This window comes from Stegostoma tigrinum, chromosome 16 (assembly GCF_030684315.1).
Source record: "Stegostoma tigrinum isolate sSteTig4 chromosome 16, sSteTig4.hap1, whole genome shotgun sequence".
NCBI classification, from domain to species: domain Eukaryota; kingdom Metazoa; phylum Chordata; class Chondrichthyes; order Orectolobiformes; family Stegostomatidae; genus Stegostoma; species Stegostoma tigrinum.
In genome coordinates this window covers 64,703,040-64,727,498 of record NC_081369.1, presented here as the reverse complement: position 1 = coordinate 64,727,498, position 24,459 = coordinate 64,703,040, and the positions used below count along the sequence as shown (strand labels likewise).

The following is a 24,459-nucleotide window of genomic DNA, read 5'->3' as shown; positions in this document are numbered from 1 at the left end:
ACAGCAGCTGGCGTGTCCCCTCCGATGGTGCAGTGTTTTACACTCCGTTGTAGTGAGGGCCAAAGCTGCGAAGGCTAAAACCTTTCAAATGCAGTCCCAGGAGTGAGAGGATTTCGGTGAAGGTGGGAGGCCTGGGAGGGGAGGACAACACGGCCGAGCCTGGCGCTAACAAACGCAGCAGGCAGGTGGCCGGACCCGGGGCTGAGGGTGAGGGCACAGACCGATCGTTCACTGTCAGCTCCTTGTGTCCCCCCCACCCGCCTCCAGTTTGCACCACAGCCTGAAGACCATCCCCTACAGCCCACAGGCACCTGAGCTCACAGGCAGCACCAATATCTGCACCCCCACCCCCGCTGTTACTGTCTCCACTTGTTGACAAAAAAAACAGGAGATTTCTGAGGAAAAGACAGAATTCCTGGAAAAAAATGCGACGCTGTGTAAGGAGTGATTTCATGCTTGTTTCAGCAACTCCCTTTTTGCAGAAATTTTTGTCATGTCTGCGCATGAAGCAGCGTCATCGGAACGCTTCAGAAAGTTATTTTTCCTCTTCTCCACTATTCTCCTTTCCAGTCTTTTACCCTCTCCCCCCTCCCCTTCTCTCTCTCCCCCCTCCCCTTCTCTCTCTCCCCCCTCCCCACTTGGTCATTGTTTGGCCTCAGAATTGAGCACATTCCTGGCCGCCTCATCGCTCCCCCCCTCTGCCCTGCCTGAACCGTGCCCCTGCGCGCATTCCACAGCCTCGCCAAAGAGTGCAGACACACAGGGGGAGGGGAGTGACACTGACTGGCATCTTTGTACCACCTTCCAGCCAGTGCTTCCACCCCCCACCCCACGTACCCACCACCCAAATACCTGGCCGGGCGGGGGGGGAAACTCATTTCCTCAAGGGGAGGGGACAGTCAGTACAGTGTGTAAAGTAAATTGTGTGTGGGGGGGGGGTGACAGGCTGGTGAACAGGGAAGGGGGGGGGGGGGGTGGTGAGGAAGAGGGCTGTGTCCCTGCCATCCGGATATTGAAGGCTTTTCTCTGCAGATTGTTACACGTTCGGCTGAGTGTTCCCTCCGCCGTGCGCGCCATTCCAGTCGGTGCTGCGGTCCCGGGGCTGGCACTCCGGGAGAGGGGAATGTTTGTCTGTTCTTGTTGGGAATCTCAGATGCAGAAGAATGAAATGAAGCGGGCGGCCAGCGCTGCGGCTCTGAGAACAATCACCAATCCGAAACTCGCGAACAAAAGAAAAATCTCGTCGGCGGCCCGAAACAAAATCATGTTTTAACGTTTGCCCCTGTGTCGCCGTGAGGGTTTGGAGTTTGTCCGGAGTTCCTCTCTCTGCTTTCACGTTAAAGTGATGTCTAAATACGAGGAGGAGATCGCACTGCAGGCGGGTTTTCTGGAGGATCTGTCCCTGTACCAGGCGCCGAGCGATGGGTTTTACAGTGAGCGGAGGGAGCTGCTGGGCAGCCCGGACTTGGAGGAGACAAAGCGGGCTTTCTTCTTGCAGATGATGCCGGGGCACCAGCACCAGCTGCCGCAGCCCGAAGCCGCCGACAGGGTGAACGGGGCTGACCCCAGTCACCAGGAGCGGGGCCTGGCGGCCACTTTCTGCAAACTGCCCGCGCCTCCCCGGGGCACGAATGGAAGCCGCAGCAGCGGGGGAGGGCTGGAGGCGGCCGGCCCGGGGCACCGAGGGGAACTGCAGCTGGGAGTAGCAGGCGAGCCGGAGCCGGGGGGCTGCTACCTCCGAGGGTATAACGCGGAGAGCCGCAGGTACAGCGGCGGTGCTCCTGAGCCGGGCCTGGTGTGCAGCCGCCTGGGGGGAAGCTTCCCGCCTTACCCCGGCGCCAGTGTATCCGCCAGGGGTAACAATGTATCGTCCGGCTGCCGGGGAAACAATGTATCCGCTTCCCGGGGAAACAATGTATCGAGTGGCGGCGGTGGCTTGGTCACTACCAGCCCCCGCTCCAGCCTGGCCTCCTCGTCCTCCTCGTCCAACTCCACCCAGGAGCACAGCAAGCACTCGAGCCCCCGCTCCAGCCTCTACCCCAGCCCCCGCTCCAGCCTAGTGGTGCCTGGGCCCGGCCAAGAGCGTTACTCGAGCCCCCGGGGCAGCCTGATCCAGTACGAGGCTGCCCTGAGCTCCCGCTCCAGCTACGCCAGCTCGGCTAGCGACACCAGCAAACACTCGAGCCCCCGGGCCAGCTATGAAGGGGGGGGAGGAGGCAGCAAAGCCAGCAGCAACCGGACCAGCGGCATCAGCATCGGCTACGACCAGAGACACATCAGCCCCCGCTCGAGTACGGTCAGTCCTCGTTCCAGTTACTCGGACTCCCGCTTTGTGCAGCCTCCTGATGCCGACCTTCCCGGACCCGGCCTCAGCGCCAGGAGCAGCATTTCCAGCCAGAGCTCCCGTAGCTCTCGGAGCTCCATCAGCGCCGCTTACCCCGAGCTGCAGCTGCCTTCCTCCCCCCGTTCCTCGGTGCTGGCCAGCGGCTTGCTGGAGGGTGCTGTCCCCGGCCCAGACAGCTTGGCGTCCCCCGGGGAGCCGCACTACCCACCCCGGCCGCAGGCTGCCCCCGCCTCGCCCAGCGCCGAGGCGACCCCCGGCTCCATCCTTTCCTATAACTACAGCCCCAACAAAGGAGCGCCGCCTGCCCACAAGTTCAGGCTGCCTTACCAAGTGACCCCGTCCAGGGAGAGCGGGCCGAGCCTGGCCGAGAAGCGGCTGGAAGCTTTGACCAGGGAGTTAGAGAAAGAGCTGGAGCTACACGTCAAGAAGGAATATTTCGGTAGGTCCTCGGGACTCGGAACGTTTACACAATATTGGGCCAGCTTTTCATTCCGGTTTTGTTTTAAAATGATTTCAGATTTACGAAGTTGTGATTCGAACCCAATCTGCAGACATTAGCCGCAGGTTCTGGATTGCCAGTGGAGTGACGTGAGCCCTATGCCAGTGCCTCCTGATGCGGCCCAGTGTGGGCCTTGTGAAAGACTCAGTGCCAGTCACCAGCCTCTTGCCATTTCATTGTGAGGGACCAGTTGAAAGCAGGGAGTGTTTGATCTCTCTCTCCCACCTCAGTGCCAACACTCATTGCTGGAAATCTGACAATACCACGCCTCAGAAGAAGCAGGCAAGGGGCTAGGACTGGGGCCCCAGATCTAAATTCTAGATACACACCTCAGGAAGTCATAGGCCACCTTCATCAATGTGTTCAACAGGAAGAATGCCCCCTCAGAGAGAATCCATTGCCCTGTTACTTTAATTCATTCACAGGATGATGGCCAGGCCAACAGTTATTCCCCATCCCTAATTGCCCAATGGGGAGTTCACAGTCTGGAATCACATATAGGCCAGACCGGGTAAGGATGGCAGTTTCCTTCCCTAAAGGACGTGAGAGAACCAGATGGGCTTCTCCCAACAATCGACATTACTAGGCCATTGCCTCCCCATTGCTGATTGATAACCAGCCACTACTGGCAATGGGGCAGGCCAGACAACTTACAGCACGTCTCTCACCCAACAGCTCAGTGATCCTGCAGCAACTCTGCGTGGAAACTAATGTTTTAGGATGTCTTTGTTAATGTGGGTACAGTACCAGTGTGGACGGGCTTGTCACTGTGTAACACTGGGGTACAGTGCCGGTGGGGTATGGGTCTGTTGCTGTACAACACTGGGGTACAGTACCAGTGGGGGACGGGTCTGTTGCTGTACCACACTGGGGTACAGTATCGGTGGGGGGGACGGGTCTGTCGCTGTATAACACTGGGGTACAGTACCGGTGGGGGGGGGGTCTGCCGCTGTGTAACACTGGGGTACAGTACCGGTGGGGTAGGGGTCTGTCACTGTGTAACACTGGGGTACAGTACCAGTGGGGGACGGGTCTGTTGCTGTACCACACTGGGGTACAGTATCGGTGGGGGGGACGGGTCTGTCGCTGTATAACACTGGGGTACAGTACCGGTGGGGTAGGGGTCTGCCGCTGTGTAACACTGGGGTACAGTACCGGTGGGGTAGGGGTCTGTCACTGTGTAACACTGGGGTACAGTACCAGTGGGGGCGGGTCTGTTGCTGTGTAACACTGGGGTACAGTACCGGTGGGGGGGGGGGGTGCGGGTCTGTTGCTGTGTAACACTGGGGTACAGTACCGGTGGGGGCGGGTCTGTCCCTGTATAACACTGGGGTACAGTACCGGTGGGGGGACGGGTCTGTCGCTGTATAACACTGGGGTACAGTACCGGTGGGGGGACGGGTCTGTTGCTGTGTAACACTGGGGTACAGTACTGTTGGGGGGTGGGTCTGTCGCTGTGTAACACTGGGGTACAGTACCGGTGGGGGGGGGGGGGCGGGTCTGTCGCTGTGTAACACTGGGGTACAGTACCGGTCGGGGGGGGGGTGGGGGCGGGTCTGTCGCTGTGTAACACTGGGGTACAGTACTGTTGGGGGGTGGGTCTGTCGCTGTGTAACACTGGGGTACAGTACCGGGGGGGGGGGGCGGGTCTGTCGCTGTGTAACACTGGGGTACAGTACCGGTGGGGGGGGGAGGGGGGCGGGTCTGTCGCTGTGTAACACTGGGGTACGGTACCGGTGGGGGGGGGGGGGCGGGTCTGTCGCTGTGTAACACTGGGGTACGGTACCGGTGGGGGGTGCGGGTCTGTCGCTGTGGAACACTGGGGTACAGTACGGGGTGGGGGGGGGGGTCTGTCGCTGTGTAACACTCGGGTACAGTACCGGTGGGGGGGGGGGGGGGGGGTGGGGGGGGTGCGGGTCTGTCGCTGTGTAACACTGGGGTACAGTACCGGGGGGGGGGGCGGGCGGGTCTGCCACTGTGTAACACTGGGGTACAGTACCGGGGGGGGGGGGGGGGGGCGGGCGGGTCTGTCACTGTGTAACACTGGGGTACAGTACCAGGGGGGGGGGGGGCGGGCGGGTCTGTCACTGTGTAACACTGGGGTACAGTACCGGGGGGGGGTGGGGGCGGGTCTGTCGCTGTGTAATACTGGGGTACAGTACCGGTGGGGGGGGTGGGGGCGCGGGTCTGTCGCTGTGTAACACTGGGGTACAGTACTGTTGGGGGGTGGGTCTGTCGCTGTGTAACACTGGGGTACAGTACCGGTGGGGGGGGGGGGGCGGGTCTGTCGCTGTGTAACACTGGGGTACAGTACCGGTTGGGGGGGGGGCGGGTCTGTCGCTGTGTAACACTGGGGTACAGTACCGGTGGGGGGGGGGTGGGTCTGTCCCTGTGTAACACTGGGGTACAGTACCGGTGGGGGGGGGGCGGGTCTGTCGCTGTGTAACACTGGGGTACGGTACCGGTGGGGGGGTGCGGGTCTGTCGCTGTGTAACACTGGGGTACGGTACCGGTGGGGGGGGTGGGGGGGTGCGGGTCTGTCGCTGTGTAACACTGGGGTACGGTACAGGTGGGGGGGGTGGGGGGTGCGGGTCTGTCGCTGTGTAACACTGGGGTACAGTACCGGTGGGGGGTGGGGGGTGCGGGTCTGTCGCTGTGTAACACTGGGGTACAGTACCGGGGTGGGGGGGGGGGGCGGGTCTGTCGCTGTGTAACACTGGGGTACAGTACCGGTGGGGGGGGGGGCGGGTCTGTCGCTGTGTAACACTGGGGTACAGTACCGGTGGGGGGTGGGGGGGGGGGCGCGGGTCTGTCGCTGTGTAACACTCGGGTACAGTACCGGTGGGGGGGGGGGGCGGGTCTGTCGCTGTGTAACACTGGGGTACGGTACCGGTGGGGGGGTGCGGGTCTGTCGCTGTGTAACACTGGGGTACGGTACCGGTGGGGGGGGTGGGGGGGTGCGGGTCTGTCGCTGTGTGACACTGGGGTACGGTACAGGTGGGGGGGGTGGGGGGTGCGGGTCTGTCGCTGTGTAACACTGGGGTACAGTACCGGTGGGGGGTGGGGGGTGCGGGTCTGTCGCTGTGTAACACTGGGGTACAGTACCGGTGGGGGGGGGGCGGGTCTGTCGCTGTGTAACACTGGGGTACAGTACTGTTGGGGGGCGGGTCTGTCCCTGTGTAACACTGGGGTACAGTACCGGTGGGGGGGGGGGGCGGGGCGGGTCTGTCGCTGTGTAACACTGGGGTACAGTACCGGTGGGGGGGGGGGGGGTCTGTCGCTGTGTAACACTGGGGTACAGTACCGGTGGGGGGGGGGGTGGGTCTGTCCCTGTGTAACACTGGGGTACAGTACTGGTGGGGGGGGGGGGGGGGGGGGGCGGGTCTGTCCCTGTGTAACACTGGGGTACAGTACTGGTGGGGGGGGGGGGGGCGGGTCTGTCCCTGTGTAACACTGGGGTACAGTACTGGTGGGGGGGGGCGGGTCTGTCGCTGTGTAACACTGGGGTACAGTACTGGTGGGGGGGGGGGGCGGGTCTGTCGCTGTGGAACACTGGGGTACAGTACTGGTGGATCTGTCCCTGTGTAACACTGGGGTACAGTACTGGTGGGGGGGGGCGGGTCTGTCGCTGTGTAACATTCGGGTACAGTACCGGGGGGGGGGGGGGGTGCGGGTCTGTCGCTGTGTAACACTGGGGTACAGTACCGGTGGGGGGGGGGGCGGGGGCGGGTCTGTCGCTGTGTAACACTGGGGTACAGGGCGGGGGGGCGGGTCTGTCGCTGTGTAACACTGGGGTACAGTACCGGTAAGGGGGGGGGGGGCGGGTCTGTCGCTGTGTAACACTGGGGTACAGTACCGGGGTGGGGGGGGGGGTGGGCGGGTCTGTCGCTGTGTAACACTGGGGTACAGTACCGGGGGGGGGGGGGTGGTTCTGTCGCTGTGTAATACTGGGGTACAGTACCGGTGGGGGGGGTGGGGGCGCGGGTCTGTCGCTGTGTAACACTGGGGTACAGTACCGGTGGGGTAGGCGTCTGTCGCTGTGTAACACTGGGGTACAGTGCCCGTGGGGATGGGTCTGTCGCTGTGTAACACTTGGGTACAGTACCGGTGGGGACTGGCCTGTCGCTTGGTAACACGATTTGGGGGTACCCAATGTTGGGCTGGTGTGGGCAAAGTCAAAAATCACATGACACCAGGTTATAGTCCAACAGGTTTATTTGAAAAGAAATCTGTGATTTCAAGTAAACCTGTTGGACTATGACCTGGTGTTGTGTGATTTTTGACTGTATAACATGGGTTCAGTACTAGCAGGGCCAGGTCTGTCTCTGTGTAACATGGGTTCAGTACTAGCAGGGCCAGGTCTGTCTCTGTATAACATGGGTACGGTACAGTAGGGGCAGGTCTGTCTCTGTATAACATGGGTTCAGTACTAGCAGGGCCAGGTCTGTCTCTGTATAACATGGGTTCAGTACTAGCAGGGCCAGGTCTGTCTCTGTATAACATGGGTACGGTACAGTAGGGGCAGGTCTGTCTCTGTATAACATGGGTTCAGTACTAGCAGGGCCAGGTCTGTCTCTGTATAACATGGGTACGGTACAGTAGGGGCAGGTCTGTCTCTGTATAACATGGGTTCAGTACTAGCAGGGCCAGGTCTGTCTCTGTATAACATGGGTACGGTACAGTAGGGGCCGGTCTGTCTCTGTATAACATGGGTTCAGTACTAGCAGGGCCAGGTCTGTCTCTGTATAACATGGGTACGGTACAGTAGGGGCAGGTCTGTCACTGTGTAGCACTGGGGTACAGTACCGGTGGGGCCATGGTGCTGGAATATGAAGTTTTTGACGTTTCTGACTGGTGTGGGGCTGCACTAAGAGTTGACAATGAGCCAAGGAGGAGACATTGCTTTCTAGCTGATAGAAAAACGCAGTGGGATTTGTGTAGTTTAATTAAGCAGAGTGACTTTAAGGAGGGTCAGAATATGTTGTGAGTATACTGAGTAATGTGCTTTGATCTCCTCTTGTCCCTTTCAGCCCAGAGAGGAAGCTTAGTGACATTCGCAGTGGGAAGTATTTGTTTCTACCGAGTTTCAGGGAATGTGATCAGGAAAGGACCGAGACTGTTAGCTTGAGGCTGTTTAGGTGCTGTTGAGTGACTGAGCTTGGTTGTATTACCTCCCACTATGACGGTCTGGTAAAGGGTCATTGCAGGGTGACCAGTCGTGGTTGGCATGTCTATGACAATGTTTTGGCCTGTGATCAGCTTTGACTGGTGACCAACACCTTGCTCAGCCACTGACCAAACTGTCATCTCTTGGCTTGCTGCCGGTGAAGATTCCTTGAGAATTCCAGGTGGTTTGGATAGTATTGTGGGTTCTTCTTGCACTGTGGGGCCTTGAACACAAACCCTTAATTCAAGTGCCACTGAGCTAGCATTGCTGTGTGTGAGGTGCCATCTTTCAGATGAGGTGTAAGACAGAGACGTCTTTTGTTCTTAGTAAAAGATCCCATGGCATGCTTCAGAGCAGAACAGGGAAGTTGTCCTGGGCATCCTGGTCAATATTGACTCTTCAACAAGCCTCAGGGGAAACAGATGATCTGGCTGTTATTATGTTGTTTGTGTGAGCTTTCTGTGTGCAAACTATTTGCTGAGTTTCCTGCCTTACAGCAGTGACCACACTTCAATTTACAGTTGCTGGCTGTAAACATTTAGGAGAGGTTCTGAAGTGGGTGAGCCTGTGAAATTCACTCCAACAGAAAGCAGTTGAGGCCAAAACATCATATGATTTCAAGAAGGAGTTTAATATAACACTTGGGGCTAAAGGGATCAAAGCATGTGGGAGAAAAGCAGGAACAGACTGTGGAGTTGAATGATCAGTCATGATCACAATGAATAGTGGAACAGGTTTGAAGGACTGAATGGCCTACTCCTGCTATTTTCTATGTTTCTATGATGAAAGGTGTACTAAAATTAATTTTTAATTTCAACAAATGTCAGCAAAACCAAATCTGTGCCAGTTTCCAAACACTTGCCAAATCTGACATAGAATCATCATTGATCCACCATTTAAAAATGTTAATCTCTTTTGGAAATCTCCTCCCAGAAATGGCCGAATCAGAAAGTGAGGGGCAGGTGATGTCAGGAATCCTGTTTTCACTTTGGGAGGTATTGGGAATGTCAGACTTTCTTCCCCAAAAGAATGTTGATGGTGAGGGTTGATTGAGATTTCCTGATATGAGAAGGAAAGCTTTTTTGTTGGTAATCAAGGGCCTGCGATAGGGTATTGTGAAGAAATACATATGGTCATCCAATTGAATGGAGGGGCTGAATGGCTTGTTCCTGAGTGTGTGCTTCTGCCTGCCCTGGTCCTGGTGGGTAACGGCTAAATAATTGATGAAAAGGAATACATTAGAGAGAAAAGCCAGTCCATGCAGTGTCTCTCTAATCGGCAGCAGGCCATGGGAAGCAGAGAATGGAGGATTTTTTTTAAACAAAGTGTTCTTAGGAAAGGAATGCATGCCACGATCTACAATCTCTCCCGCCCCATTCCTTTGGGAATGATTCAGTCCATGAGAAGTCTCTGTAAAGCATGTCGTGGATGAAATGAAAGCAAAATTGGAGGTTTTTTTTTAAATTCCTGCAGCTGAGTTTCAGCTCACTCGTCAGTCTGTATGCTCTCTGATCCCACTGCCTCCTGTCTCTGTCTGCCTGGCTCTCTCTCTGGCTGTTTGTGCCTGGCATTCCCCTCTCCCCTCTCCGCGGCATGCTCTTTCTCTGTGCTTGTCTGTGTGTGTGTGTGCGCACGTGTCTGCTTGTGTGTGTGTCTCACTCTCTCTCTCGCTCTGTGTCTGTCTGGGTATCTCTCTCTTGCACATTGTCTAGTTCTGTGCCGCTCTGTTGAATATTAATTGACTCCTCTGCTGGGCGGTGTATCAGGCATGTTGAACTATATCTCTTATTCAAAGCTTAGGCTGCTTTCCTGGCTTTTTGTGATTTGCTTTGGAGACGATGCAGAACAGATTGACTAGAATGTGATAGCAGTGAGGGTCTTCAGTTCCATTGAGAACCAGGATCAGTTGTGGTTGTCGTCTCAGAGAAATTCAGGTGTTTAAAATTCTGAAGAGCTTTGACAGATTTAATAAAGAGGAACTTCTGTTTTTCCCAGTCGAAGAGGATTCTAACCTGAGAAGGCAGTTTGTAGGAAACAACAAAAGAGCCAAGGTGAAGACAAAAATCTTTCTCCCGCCCCGAGCTGCTGAGATCTAAAATGGGCTGCCTGAAAGGGTGGTGGGAGCTGATTCCAGTAATTTCCGAAGGAAGATCGGACAAATATTTGAAGGAGAAACAATGTATAAGGGCTGTGGGAAAGGAGAGCAGGGACTAGAACTGCCCCTGAGGGAGCTGATGGCTTAGATAGTCGGTCTGTGTCGTGTAAGATTCCCTAAAATGAACACATTGCCCCTGGGGTAACTGTCAGGGTGCTGCTCAGTGACCGCTGCCCTTTAGGAGCAACAGTAGATATTGGTGCCCCTGGCCTAGCAGTGGAAGGGAGGAGAGAATGAGCTGATTTCAGGGAGGTGTGTGGCGATGAGTCCTCTGTGGTAGAACTGAATGATCCAGTTACCAATCTTGTACAATTTCAGGGAGGGAAGAAAGAACAAGCGTGAATTTCTAGGGCAGCTTTCACAACCTTGGCACCAAAATCCCAGAGAGCTTCCGAAAGTGTAAGTGTAAAGTCCGCCAGGCCGTAGGGCTGCTCTGTCACGACAGAGAGATGGTTGGTGGTTTAATCTGAGGTTGAGAAGGAGAGTCCTTCATGGTAACCCAACTGGTGAAGGCATTGAACCCAAGCTGCTGCCATCCAGCCAACTGAGCTAACTGACCCTTTTAAGGAGGAGTCATTGTCATTATGAGGGAAGAATGATGAACTATTGTTACAAAGACCATCAAAACTACATGCCGAGCAGCCTTGCCAGATTGGGGCACTGGACGGACTGGTCTTTGTAGATTTGAAATTAGCCTGTGTTTCACATTGGGTGCGTCAAGTTGGTCTCTACATTCACTTGGGCTAAGCACCTTGAGGTGAGCAGTTTACCAAGACAGAATCTCTCTCGGTGAGAGAGGAGACACCCTGTGGTATAGTAATTTGGTAAATTCACAGGAACGTGTTCCTTGTTTCATCTGTAACTAAGGCCCACAAGCTTGTTGGGGGGTGGGGGGGTTAGTTAACGCACACTGTTCGTTCAGAATTGAGGTCTTTCACAGAGGGAGGCCAATCAGCCATCATACTTGTTCTGGCTATTTGAAAGACTTGCCCAGTTACATCTACTTGCTGGCCTTTTCCATAATGTCCTGCAGTTTACTGAGCTCCAGCTTTTGATTAAATTCCCTTCATACTGTTCCTCTTCAATCTACTTCCATTGTCCTTTTGGTCACTGTGTCCCAGATCACTATCCCCCTGCTATGAATCCATTTCCCCTTCTTTGTCATCAGCTTCTGTAGATAGTTATTTTAAAATCAGTGACCTCTAATCAGTTCTGAGGAAGGGTCACTGCACCTGAAATGTTAACTGTTTTTTTCCTTCCCAGGTGCTGCCAGACCTGCTGAGCTTTTCCAGCAATTTCTGTTTTGTTTCTTCCTAATTTACTGACTGGCCTGCCCGTGAGAAGGTTTTTGTTTACTTTACTAAAACCATTCATAATTTTGATTCATTAAATTCTCCTTTAAAATTCTATCCCCCCAAAATCACCACAAAACTCAGTCTCTAGGTCACAGTGCCCTGAATTTGTTTTGCTTAGTACCCTCCTGGATGCTTCTTTATTCTGTTGTCATCTGTGATACTCTCTGTGCCTGCCCCCAAATGGTGCTTGCCATCTCCGATCCCAGAGCCCTGTAAAGAGCTGTTAGGGTAAAATTGAACAGGTACTTTGCAGGTGTAAGCTGTTAAAAAGCCATCCTTTCTTGCATGTTGCAAGACCAGTATTTATTGCCAGTCCCTAGTTGCCCCTTGGGAAGGTGGTGGTGAGCTGCCTTTGTGTATCGCTGCAGTCCATGTGCTGTAGATAGACCCACAATGCACCTAGGAGGGAATTCCAGAACTTTGACCCAATGACAATGAAGGAATGGTGATGTATTTCCAAGTCAGGATAATGAGGGGCTTGGAGGGGAACTTCCAGGGGGCTGGTGTTCCCATGTATCTGCTGCCCTTGTCCTTCTAGATGGAAGTGGTCGTGGGTTTGGAAGGTGCTGCCTGAGGATCTTTGGTAGATTTCTGCAGTGCATCCCAATGATCGAACACCCTGCTGCTACTGAGTGATAGTGATGAGAGAAGTGGGGGTGAGTGAGGTGCCAATGGGTTGCGATACTGAGCTTGTGAAAGGGCTGGTTTTGGTGGGAATGTCATGGTGGTCGCATTCCTGAAGGATCAGGGTTATCCTCCTTAGGATAGCGTTGTGCCAGCAATGCCCCTGACGCCCCCTCCCCCCATATAGAAACTGGCCAGGAGTGCGATAGGATTAGGGTTAGGGTGGTCAGTGAGGCAGAGTTCTCTGGAATGAAAGAATTGGCCACCTCTGAGCGGATGGATTCTTGCAGTGTGGGAGTGGGACAGACTGGGCAGGGCGATCTTCACCATTCAAAATATTTCTCTGTCTGGGCTTGTTGTTTGTCTGAGGAATGAAAAAAATTTTCCCTTGTACAGTTTCTGGGAAAGTGATTGTAACTTATCAATGACAAGTGTGTGTCAGTCTGCAGCAGGAAGTGTACAGGTGTGCATATAAATGTGGGTTACAGTATCAGGGGCTCCCCAGCACCTGCTCATGCACTTGCTGCTGAATGACAGGTTTACTGAGGAAACCGACTCTGCAGTGAACCCTCCACCTGAGCTGTGACCTGAACCAAGCTCCTGTTTAACAGTGAACTACTAATGACGGAGAGCACGGAGAAATTCATAGAAAGCAGAGATAGAAGCACAATGTGGATGCCAGAAATCTGAAATAAAAGCAAGCTGTCGGAGGAACTCATCAGGTCTGGCAGCATCAGTGGAGACAGAAACACAGTCAACATTTTGAGTCCAATACAACTCCTGTTCATTAACAATGGCAAACTGCTCACCCAGGTGGGGTGCCCCACAAACTATCCCACCGCTCTGAAGGTGAAGGCTCTCTCTAAACCTGTGTGCAGGGTAAATTGCAGGATTAAATTTAATTCTAGTTGTCAAAGTAGAAAGCTGTACATAAGGGAGAACAAGAAAGAAGGATATCCAGATGGGTTAGGAAGAGGAGCCTAGTGTAGATGATAAACGCCAGCATAGATCTGTTCATCTGAAAGGCCTGAATCTTTGGTGTCAATTCGTGCAATAAAACATGAATTAACTTGAAGAATTAGAAACTATTTCAAAACAAGAAATATTTGCAGTTATTCTTTGCAGCATTTTGTGGCAGTGTTCGGAGTTCCATATTTAGTTAGGGAAGGCCTGCCCAGAAGTTGCTGCATGAGAAACAGCCCCTTTAAGATGCACTCGAGAGCTTGGCAATCATAAATGGGTGTGCCTACGCAGTGATGGGAAATTAGAGGGAATGTTTTATGATTCTTGTTTCCTTTGGATTGACCTTTTGATGACTTCTGGAATGGGCTAAAAGGCCTTGCAGTTAGTAAAGCAAGCCGATTAGCAATCAAATTGACAAATATGAAAGTTGTCCTTGTCCCAGTGGCAAATAAAAAGGCATCTTCCAGACCCAAAATATCAGCCTTCCTGTTCCTCTGATGCTGCCTGGCCTGCTGTGTTCAGCCAGCTCTACACTGTGTTATCTCAGACAGTAAGCTGAAGGGGAGATCAGCGTCTTCAGAGCTGCAGAGAGGCCTTTTCTGTCTGTGCAGAAGCTGGGTTAGGCAGGAAGGAGACCGCAGGGAGAGAGTTGATCCAGGTTAAAAGTCCCAATTGCTTCTCCTGAAGAAGCAGTTCTTTGAAACGAGAGAGAAATCCAGGTTGAATACTCCAGGAAGTGGGTATCATCTCAATATTCAAACTCTCCCAGTGGAAACCATTGAGAGGGTTTGACAGAATCTAGTTACCTAAGTTGCTCCCTTGGAATTATGTTAACTAGTTTTAAAGTATTAGTTTTAACTACTCTTCAATGTAATTTAAAATTTAATTAGTAATTTCATGATTAATTTTAACTAGATTTTTCCCACCATTCTAGTCATTTTCACTTGTTTTGTCTCTGAGTTGAAGTTTTGTCTTGGGTAAACCAGGAATCTGAATATCTCAGTCACAGGCAGTTCACCAGCCCCTAACTCTGATTTGAAGGATCAGCCAAATCCCCGGGAGAGAGAACTTTTACACCATATCCTCATGGTTTCAGTCTCCACTGTGGATTCACTCGCATCCCGGCTGCTCCATTTTAAATCTTGCTGCAGGTTGGGGACCAAATGTGTGAAGTAAAGATTAAAATAACTTCATTCTTCATGCCTTTACGTTGCTGGTAACGGCCCACTCCTGGACCCACCCGCCCCCCGCCAACAATGGCCCATTCCGAGAATCCCCCACCAACAATGGTCCATTCTTTGCCCACCCTGCAATAGACCCCTCCATCTTCACCCCTGTCTCCTGGTGTTTAGAATCCTCTTTCCCAAACCCATGCCTTAGGGTGTCACTGAGGTGCTTCATGGTGGTGGGACGGATTGAAAATGAAAGCAGAGAATGCTGGAGAGATTCAGCAGGTCAGCCAGCATCTGTGGAAGGAGACCAGAGTCAGTGTTTCAGAATGACTCTCCTCTGGATCCCATTTACATTGGGAGGCTCAGGGCTGCACTAGGCTGGGTTTATTTGGTTGATCCATTTGTGAACCTTGCATCCGTTTGGAGGTAGTTTTTGCAGATGTATGACATTCCTGAGGAGTCCTGAACATTAGAACGGTCTGCAAGAGGCAGCCATAAGTTGACGGGATACGGTTTTTGAGTCGGAAACCGACTAAAGGCTGTACCGTTCGTAAAACACTGCCACAGTTCAGGGAAAGTGAATCAGTAACCTCAGGAAACGTAAGATGGGACTGAACCTCTCGCTGCTCCCGATCTCCAGTGGTGGTTGGTGCATCAGAGAAAGGGCTTATCTGAAATTCTGTTCTGCAGCAGGCCAGTCAGAAGGGGAATTGGAAACTGACTATTTTACAGAGAATCCCTTACCACAGCATGTGTGGAAGAAGGCCATTCGGCCTAATGTTCTGTGCTGGGGTTTATGTTCCACATCAACCTGGATTTATATTTGAAAGTGATGAAGTGATAGGGCTGGAGCATGTGAATAGCTGGTGAGCTGTTCCAGGACCCAGCACAGACACAATGGATCCCGTGGCTCTCTCCTGTGCTGTAAAACTGTATGATTCCATAACCACCTCCCGGCCCTTCTGGATCACAGCCAATGAACCTGACCTGTTCTGCTCCCCATCATGTAAATATATCTTGAGCTTTCCAATATAAATTCTGTCTCAGGCCCTCCCAGTGGGAGCTCTCCACATTCTCACCACTCTCTGGGTAAAATAGTTTCTCCTGAATTCCCTACAGGTTCTGATTAATGACTATGTTACACTGATGGGATAGGAATTCATAACGTGCACACAGACTACAAAAGCGAGGTTGTTACTTTAAGGCTGTGTAAATCACTTGTTAAGCTGCAGCTAAGCTCTTCATTCTGGAATTCCCCTTCTCTGCCATGCTGTCCCTTTGGAAAAGCTCCTTGATTTTGCCTCTTCCTCCAGGTTTTTGATAATTTATTATATCACTTCATGTGGTTTGTGCTAACGTTCCTGACTGACGCATTGAAATGTTTAACTGTGTTAGAAATCTAAATTGAAATGCAAATAGTTAAACTTAATTTCACAAAGTACCCCACCGCCGACCTTGCCTTGCCAGGACATGTGTGTGGGAAGCAGTGAGAGAAGCGGCACTGACTGAGGCCCTGCAACATTAGTGCAATGACTGAAGCTGGACTGAAACATTCGGGTTTGTGAACCTCATGCCAAGAATGAACAACAGTGGAACGTCCTTGTTCCATGAGCGAATGAAAGACTTGAACTGGTTGTTTGGCAGGATGCTCACCTGGGCTACATGATTGGGGTAATAAGCTCATGTTACTTGATCTAACCCTGTACTGTCCCTGTCCTGGGAGTGTTTGATGGGGACAGTTAAAAGTGATCTTAAACAGCTTTTCAATTTGGTGGATGTTACTCCAAAAGATTAGAAGATTATTTATTTCTGCGCACCTGCACAGCAAAAATCTTTCAAAAAGCAATGACATATTTTCTGATAAATGTAAGCTCAGTGTCAGCTGTAATTCGGTGAGACATTCCCTCTTTCCTTTGAATGAGGAGCAGGGAGGTCTTGCTGCAATTGTACAGGGCTGTGGTGAGACCACACCTGGAGTACTCGTGTGTGGTTTCAGTCTCCTCATCGAGGGAGGGATGTTTTAGCTATGGAGGGAGTACAGTGAAGGTTTCCCAGACTGAATCCAGGGTTGGGATGGCAGGACACACGTATGAAGATACACTGGATTAGTCAGGATTATCACTGGAGTTTAAAAGAATGAGGGGGTTCTGATAGATACCCTTAAAATTCTGGGAGGACTGGACAGGAAGCCTGACAGCACTTAACTGGGGAGATGCAGGAAGGGTGTTTCTCTTGGCTTGGGGAGTGGGCTGTTGGCTGGGGGACCAGCAAGCACTGTCTCTGAGAATGAGACAAGACATCTAGAATTGAGCTGAAGAGATTTCTTCTCAAAGGAGGGAGCGCATTTTTAGAATTCTGTCCCTCAGAAGGTTGTGCAAGCTCTGTTATTGAGATGATTAGAGAAATCAACAGATTCCTCCATTCTTGTGACATCAAGGAACACGGCACAGTGTAGGAACATACCATTGAGATAGGTGACACAGAATGGTAGATCAGACTCGAGGGGCTGAATGGCCTGTACTTGCTCCTGTATTTGCTGGGTGCACATTGACTGCCATGTCTCCTACATTATAGCAGGAACTACGCTTCAAAAGCATTTCATTGGCTGTTACTTCAGTGTGTCCTGAGGGTGTGATAGGCAACATAGAAATGCGCGACTTCAATCTGTTTTACTGATGATTAAATACCAAATAGGGCAAACCTACAGGGCATTGTGAGATTTCCTTTTATTTTGTGTGTCATTTTCATTCTTCTCTCCACTCCTTCCTCAATGGGAATTCTGAATTCTTGATTAACTGGAAATGTTGTGGTCCTCCTCTGCTGTTTTACATTGCTGTTTATTTTCCCGTTTTGTGAAGTTGCCTTTGAAGATTTGGATCCGAGATAATGGGAACTGCAGATGCTGGAGAGTCCAAGATAACAAAGTGTGGAGCTGGATGAACACAGCAGGCCAAGCAGCATCTCGGGAGCACAAAAGCTGACGTTTGAGGCCTAGACCCTTCATCAGAAAATGGGGATGGGTAGAGGGTTCTGAAATAAATAGGGAGAGAGGGAGAGGCGGACCGAAGATGGATAGAGGAGAAGATAGGTGGAGAGGAGAGTATGGATGAGGAGGTAGGGAGAGGATAGGTCAGTATGGGGAGGACGGACAAGTCAAGGAGGCGGGATGAGGTTAGTAGGTGGGAAATGGAGGTACACATCCCTCACACCCTGTCCCTGCAATAACCACCCTAAGAGAATTCCCCTCGTCCTCACATACCACCCCACCAACGTCCGGATACAACGCATCATCCTCCGACACTTCCACCATCTGCAATCCGACCCCACCACCAAAGACATTTTTCCATCCCCACCCTTATCTGCCTTCCGGAGAGACCACTCTCTCCGTGACTCCCTTGTCCGCTCCACACTCCCCTCCAACCCCACCACACCCGGCACCTTACCCTGCAACCACAGGAAGTGCTACACCTGCCCCCACACCACCTCCCTCACACCCATCCCAGGCTCCAAGATGACTTTCCATATCAAGCAGATGTTCACCTGCACGTCTGCCAATGTGGCTTACTGCATTCACTGTACCCGTTGTGGCTCCCTCTACATTGGCGAAACCAAGCGGAGGCTTGGGGACCACTTTGCAGAACACCTACGCTCGGTTCGCACTAAATAACTGCACCTCCCAGTCGCAAACCATTTCAACTCCCCCTCCCATTCCTCATACGACATGTCCATCCTGGGCCTCCTGCAGTGCCATAATGATGCCACCCGAAGGTTGCAGGAACAGCAACTCATATTCCGCTTGGGAACCCTGCAGCCCAATGGTATCAATGTGGATTTCACCAGCTTCAAAATCACCCCTTCTCCCACTCCATCCCAAAACCAGCCCAGCTCGTCCCCTCCCCCTGCTGCATCCCAAAACCAGCCCAGCTCATCCCCGCCTCCCTACCCTGTTCTTCCTCTCACCCATCCCTTCCTCCCACCTCAAGCTGCACCTCCATTTCCTACGTACTAACCTTATCCAGCCCTCTTGACCTGTCTGTCCTCCCTGGACTGACCTATCCCCTCCCGACCTCCCCACCTATACTCTCCTCTCCACCTATCTTCTCCTCTATCCATCTTCAGTCCGCATCCCCCTCTCTCCCTATTTATTTCAGAACCCTCTCCCCATCCCCCTTTTCTGATGAAGGGTCTAGGCCCGAAACGTCGGCTTTTGTGCTCCTGAGATGCTGCTTGGTCTGCTGTGTTCATCCAGCTCCACACTTTGTTATCTTTGAAGGTTTGGAGTTTGTACAAAATGTTGAGATTTGTATTTGAAAGTGAGGGCAGAGAAGCAGCTGGAGGCGTCGTGTCTGATTGCCCGTGTGATGGGCGAACTTTGAGAAGTTGCTTTGCTTGAGAAAGCATCTGGGATCCTTCATGGAATAAGCAGAGAAATTGGGTAAAAAGCCGGTAATGTATGGTCAGCCTTAAACCACTGGTTAGCACCTCGCTGGAGTGTCTCGTTCTGAGCAGCAGACCTGACAAGGGAGAGGGTGGATTGCTGCTGGGGAGGGGTCAGTGCTGTCATTGCAGAGACTGGAGAAACTGGGATTGTTGTTGACTACAGTGAAAATCAAGAGGAGATTTGATCATGGGTTTTCAAAATCATAGGAATCAGATGAAGGGTCTAGGCCCAAAATGTCAACTTTCCTGCTTAGGAGATGAGAAATGTTTTTTGATGCAGACGTTATTGTATTCTGCTGCATTACCGGACAGTGGAAGCAGATTCAATAATCATTTGACAAGTTATTATTGAATTCTGTTATGGGCCAGATCAGACCCCGTCAAAATATTTTAAGAAGGTAACCTGGACCCTAATTTTTTCTTATTTTAAAGGTCGATGTCTCAGATGCAATGCCTTTGGTCAAAGTAGTTGACATTAATTTATTTAAACGCTGTGGTTAAAATATAAACAAAGAGGAATTTAGAATAATTTAGTTCTGTTGGAAAACTTAACCAAGTAATAGATACAGTTCCTATTACTAATTAACTGTTCCAGTGTAGTAACATCCCATAAACACACCCCTTTGGCAAAAGGGAAATTCACAAACAGATTCTCACATACAGCTCTTCCATTCAGGAGGGTTAAAAACATCCAGGGAAAATTCAGAGAGAGTAGCAGCTAGGGACATTCACTGAAGTTCCCAACTTCGTTCAGATCCCAATAGCATCTGATATTCCTGAAAACTAAAACCCAGCAATCCTAATCAGTGAGAGCTGGCCGCACCCACTCAGGCTGCTTTTAAACAAAAACCAAGGCGCCTCAAGCTGCTGACTAAAGAGGTCTTCAGCAGCTACTTCATCACCTCTGCCTTACAACCTCGGCCAAAATAACCTCTTACAATGACAGCATCATCACAGCACTCAAGGGCAGCCAGGGACATGAGATTGCTCCCCACTTCTTCAATAAAGGCCAATACTTGAAGGGGGAAGTGGAAGAGAATAGGAATAATATGGTGGAGCCAGTACAGATATGTTGGGTGGAATGGTCTCCTGCTGTGCCGTACCATTCCGTAATTAAAGGGCCATGATGTGGAGGTCCTGTGTTGGACTGGGGTGGACCAGGTTACAGTCCAACAGGTTTATTTGAAACTGTTTCTAAAACGGTTAACTAAAGTTTTGGGAGACTGAGCTGCCTGGGTTGACATTTCCTGCTGGGATACAGTGTTCCAGTGATGGGGGGGTGGGGTTGGTCTTGCCTGTGGGAAGCGCTGAGGGTGAAACTGGGAGGTGGAGCTGGACTCGGAGCATGTACCCAGTGCAGTGTTGGCCAGTTCTAGACTCTGCCTGGGCAAGCCGACTCAGATTGTGTGTTTCTTTTCCTCACGGTGTGTAAGTGAGAGGGACAGGGAGAAGGGAATCCGCAAACGTAGCTGTAGACCTTCTCCCTAAAGTGGAGAAGGTGGGGGTGAGCTGCCTTCTTGAACTGCTGCAGTCCACCTGCTGTGGGTTGACCCACAATGCCCTGAGGGGGGTAGTTCCAGGATTCTGACCCAGTGACAGTGAAGGAATGACGATATATTTCCAAGTCAGCATGGTGAGTGGCTTGGTGGCATGTATCTGCTGCCCTTGTCCTAGACGGAAGTCACCATGGGTTTGAAAGATGTTGGCTTTCCATGTGTGGGATTGTTAATGTGATTGATTCCTGCAAAATTATAAAACTGCAAGGTGAGAGGGTGTGGATTATCCCTGTGTCCCTTGGTTGGGGGGCGGGGGAGTGGTGTTGCCCCTGTACTGATTCTGACTGCTTTGTAAAAGGTGCTGTATTTTCAGAAGCTCGGGGTGGGGGTTATCATTTCTGAATGTTCTTACTTTGAAGACGCCAGCAGTAATTGTACAGTAGATTATGCCAGGCCCCACCCTGTCCCCAGGGGAATGTGGCCTCCAGCTAACAACTCTTTCATTTCAAGAGATGTTCCACACTTTGTGAGGTTTCTGTACGATTAGGGCTTGGCGCAGGAGCTCAGTGGCTTCCCCACCTGCACTGGGCTGAGATTGATTCCAGACTCACTCACTGTCTCAGCAGGGAGTGCTCAGCTGGACTAACAGCAGTCAGTGGTCTCAGCATCCTGAGAGCAAACCAATGAAGTCTCATGCAAAACCATAGGCTGAAGTCCATTCCAATCTGTTACAGGCCAACTTCAGGATTCTTGGTGCCCATCACCACCTCCGTTCCCTTGGCCGTACAGACACCTGTATGTGTGCGAGGAATGGTTTCCAAATCTGCCCCTATTCACAGCTTCTCAGTAGTTATGTCTTTGCTTTCTGAGGAAGCAACCTGAGAGTCAGAGCCTCACTGTTGAGATTGAGCACAAGGTCCAGCCAAAAGCCCTCGTTAGAGGTCTAAGGGATCGCTGCGTGGTCAGAGGCCCAGCGCCGAGGGAGAGCCGCACTGTTGGAGGGAGCTCTGATGGATTCTCACTTGAATGGTCACATCCCCAAGCTGTCCACGTACCTGGGAACTAATCATATTGCTGTTTGCTGGCTGGTCGTCATTACACAGACCCATCAACTACCTGTTGCTGGCCAACATCCATTTGTACACAGCCCTCTGTCTCCAGCTTACCTGTAACCAGGCTTTTCCCACTGCTGGAACCAGCAGCTGTGTACACCTTTCCTGGGAATCATGAACTATTTCCCTAAGTGTCTGCCATTATTCCTCAAACTGCTAAACACCTTCCCCAGTCCACTCCAACCAGTCCTGCCGTTATTCCTTTGTCACTGTTCTTGTTTAAGTTTTTAGCACAATTGTTTCCAACGCAAAATTTCTGACTCTCAAACTGAACTCTTAAACTCTCTCGTTTTATGGTCACTGTTTCCCATTGGACCATTTTCTCTGAGATTACTTGTTAAACATCACACATCGCCAGATCCCTGGTTGGATTGACAGCAAATTGTTCAAAGAAACTGTCCTGAAGACACTAAATTCTTCACAGTTTTCTATGAAATTTGCTAATTTAATATTCCTAATCTATGTGTAAATGAAAGTTATCCATGATTTAGGTAATGCCATTATTCTCATTCCCACCAAGTAGCTACAGTGAAAGTCCATAGACTAGAGCCAACAGTGCCGTCTTGTTCTCACCTCCATCCACGTGAATACAATATCTTTTGATCCAGGTGATTGTTCAGTTAATCATTTTCAGTTTGTGTGAGATATCTTTCAGTTGTACATAGCTATAAAGGAGGGATAGATGATGTAATACACCGAGAGCCATGAGTTCATTCAATAGAGAAACAGGCCCAAGGGGCTGAATGGCCTGCTCGTGCTGTTAGGATTGTAGAGAGCTGTTTACCTTGTCCGCTGGGCAGGGCCCTCAGCCGAGAACTATGCAGGTTTCGTACAAAGTCTCTCGCAGTGTTTCTATTGGGTGTGAAATGTAAAATGCTCCTCGACTGGATCTAAAGCCAGACGAGTTCTTGCTGACGTGACGACCGTGTGTGTTAATGGCGTTTGTTTTCACCCTCAGGGATGTGCGTGAAATGCAGAAAGGGAGTCTACGGAGCTAGCCAAGCTTGTCAAGCCATGGGCAATCTGTACCATACAAACTGCTTCACCTGCTGTTCCTGTGGTGAGTACACTGCCCCATTACAGCCCTGGGTCAGCGTCGCCCTTGCCCCCCCCCCGCTCTCCCTCCCTTGCCCCCCCCCCCCGCTCTCCCTCCCTTGCTTCCCCCCCGCTCTCCCTCCCTTGCTCCCCCCCGCTCTCCCTCCCTTGCCCCCCCCCCCCCCCCCCCTTGCCCCCATCCCACTCTCCCCACTCTATTTCTCTCTGTCCTCCCTAACCCCTGTTGCTCCCTTGCACAAAACACCGGGGAGACTATATCTGGAGGACGATGCACAGCCGTGAGCAGATTCACCAGGAGCTGCTGCTGAGGGCTCCACGTTTTAGACGGAGAGATTCCTTAAACTGGGGAATATACAAGCAGAAGGGGGAGGTTTAATTGAGGCTTTTCGAATTTTCAAAGAAATAGAGAGAGTTGACAAAGAGAAATGTTTTCCAGTGTTTGTGTCTGTGTGTTGCCGGGGGTTGGAGGAATCTGTGCTGGTGAAAGTGAACCTTAAAATGAGCATCAAGTTATTGGGAGGAAGGTTAGGAACGGCATCTCAGGAAGAAGTGTGGAACTCCACTCCCTAATAAAACAGCAGGTGCTGGCCCAATTCAAGATTGGTAACATTTTTGCTAAATGGTGGAATAAGTCGACAGAGGTAGATGGAGATAATGAGAACTGCAGATGCTGGAGAATCTGAGATAACAAGGTGTAGAGCTGGATGAACACAGCAGGCCAAGCAGCATCCCAGGAGCAGGAAAGCTGATGTTTCGGGCCTCGACACTTCTTCTGAGGAATGCTTTCCAGCTCGACACCTTGTTATCTCAGAGGTGGATGGAGTTGGCCTCCCTTCCACTTCCTCTCATCCAGAAACTCCAGCTTGAAGGAGCTGACTATTCAGCAACGAAGGCATCACAGCTGACCCCGGTGCCTGCAAACCTGATGTCCGTAAACGTAGAATTCATGTTCCTTTCCTCCCTTGTGGTTATCCAGCTCCACATTTGAAATAATCATGGCCAGCACTCCCTGTCGGACTGGGTTCCTGGCTGGATTTATTAACAACTGCTGCCCTCTGCTGGAATTGTAAAAGTATTGATGCCTCACCCAGTGCAATATCCCAGGACACTGCAACCTGTCATGGAGAAGGGCTGTTTTGTGGGTGTTGCTGGAAGGCACTTTTAGAAGCTGCCAAAAGCTACAGGAAGGAATACAAATGGATAAGCAGATAGGCTCAATGGACCGGCTGATTATTTTCTTCTTATAATGTGATTTTTCAGATGATCAGCTTTACAGTTTCATAATAAATTGTATGACACGGATCTTTTTCTGACAGGGAGACGATTACGAGGGAAAGCTTTCTATAATGTGAATGGCAAGGTGTATTGCGAGGAAGACTTTTTGGTGAGTTTATTATCCTCCCCTGATCTCAGTGACTATGTGAAAACTGCAGCTCCAGGATCCTCAGTGACAAGTCCAGTCCAGTGATCCCCGATTCTGAACTGGGGCCTGCATTGGAGGGAATTCCTCTGTTTAACACTCGGGTGATCCTCTTGGTATCAAACTGTGTAAATCCCCTCAGCCCTACTATCCTGGGAGACCTTTTCCCCCAACCCTATCAGGGTCTGGTGTTTTTTTTCCCATCATTCATATTAATAATTGAAATGTTATTGAGTGGGGTTTGCCTTTGCTTTCATTGGTTTTTGGAAGAAATTCCAAGCCTGTGATTCTGATGTTTGTTTCAGTGATGTCACCAAATTGTAATCAGTAACTGTAGGGCTGTTGCATTTCATTCATCGAGTTACCTTTTGAAAGGGCTGTGCCTCCTCTAGTTGAGAGATCCACGTTCTAACCACTGAGTAAATACCTCCTCATGACCTCATTGGATTTCTTTTTTACGATCTTGTCTTTATGGTCCCTACTTTTCGATTCTTGCACAAGTAGAAATATTCTCCCACACTAACCCCACTCAAACTCTTAAACACCTTCAATCAGAGCAAAGGGAAAGGCCCAAACAGTACAATCTTCCACAATAACTACAATCTCTCAGTTCTAATACCATTGCTTTTTCTAATGCCATCACTTTAAATCGTTTT

General features: G+C 51.1%; 1 protein-coding gene across 3 annotated transcripts in view; it reads left to right on the top strand.

Moving 5' to 3' along the window:
• Positions 1-999: 999 nt before the first annotated feature.
• The window catches only part of wtip (WT1 interacting protein), a 35,950-nt gene continuing 12,490 nt past the window's right edge, over positions 1,000-24,459 (top strand). For 2 of the 3 annotated variants that reach the window (XM_048546688.2, XM_048546690.2), the window contains exons 1-3: positions 1,000-2,783; positions 22,286-22,387; positions 23,700-23,767. In XM_048546688.2, coding sequence (XP_048402645.2) covers positions 1,346-2,783; positions 22,286-22,387; positions 23,700-23,767 — 1,608 coding nt within the window. In that variant the 5' untranslated portion in view covers positions 1,000-1,345. The remainder of the gene's footprint in view (positions 2,784-22,285; positions 22,388-23,699; positions 23,768-24,459) is intronic. The other variant, XM_048546687.2, reaches the window with a different exon arrangement.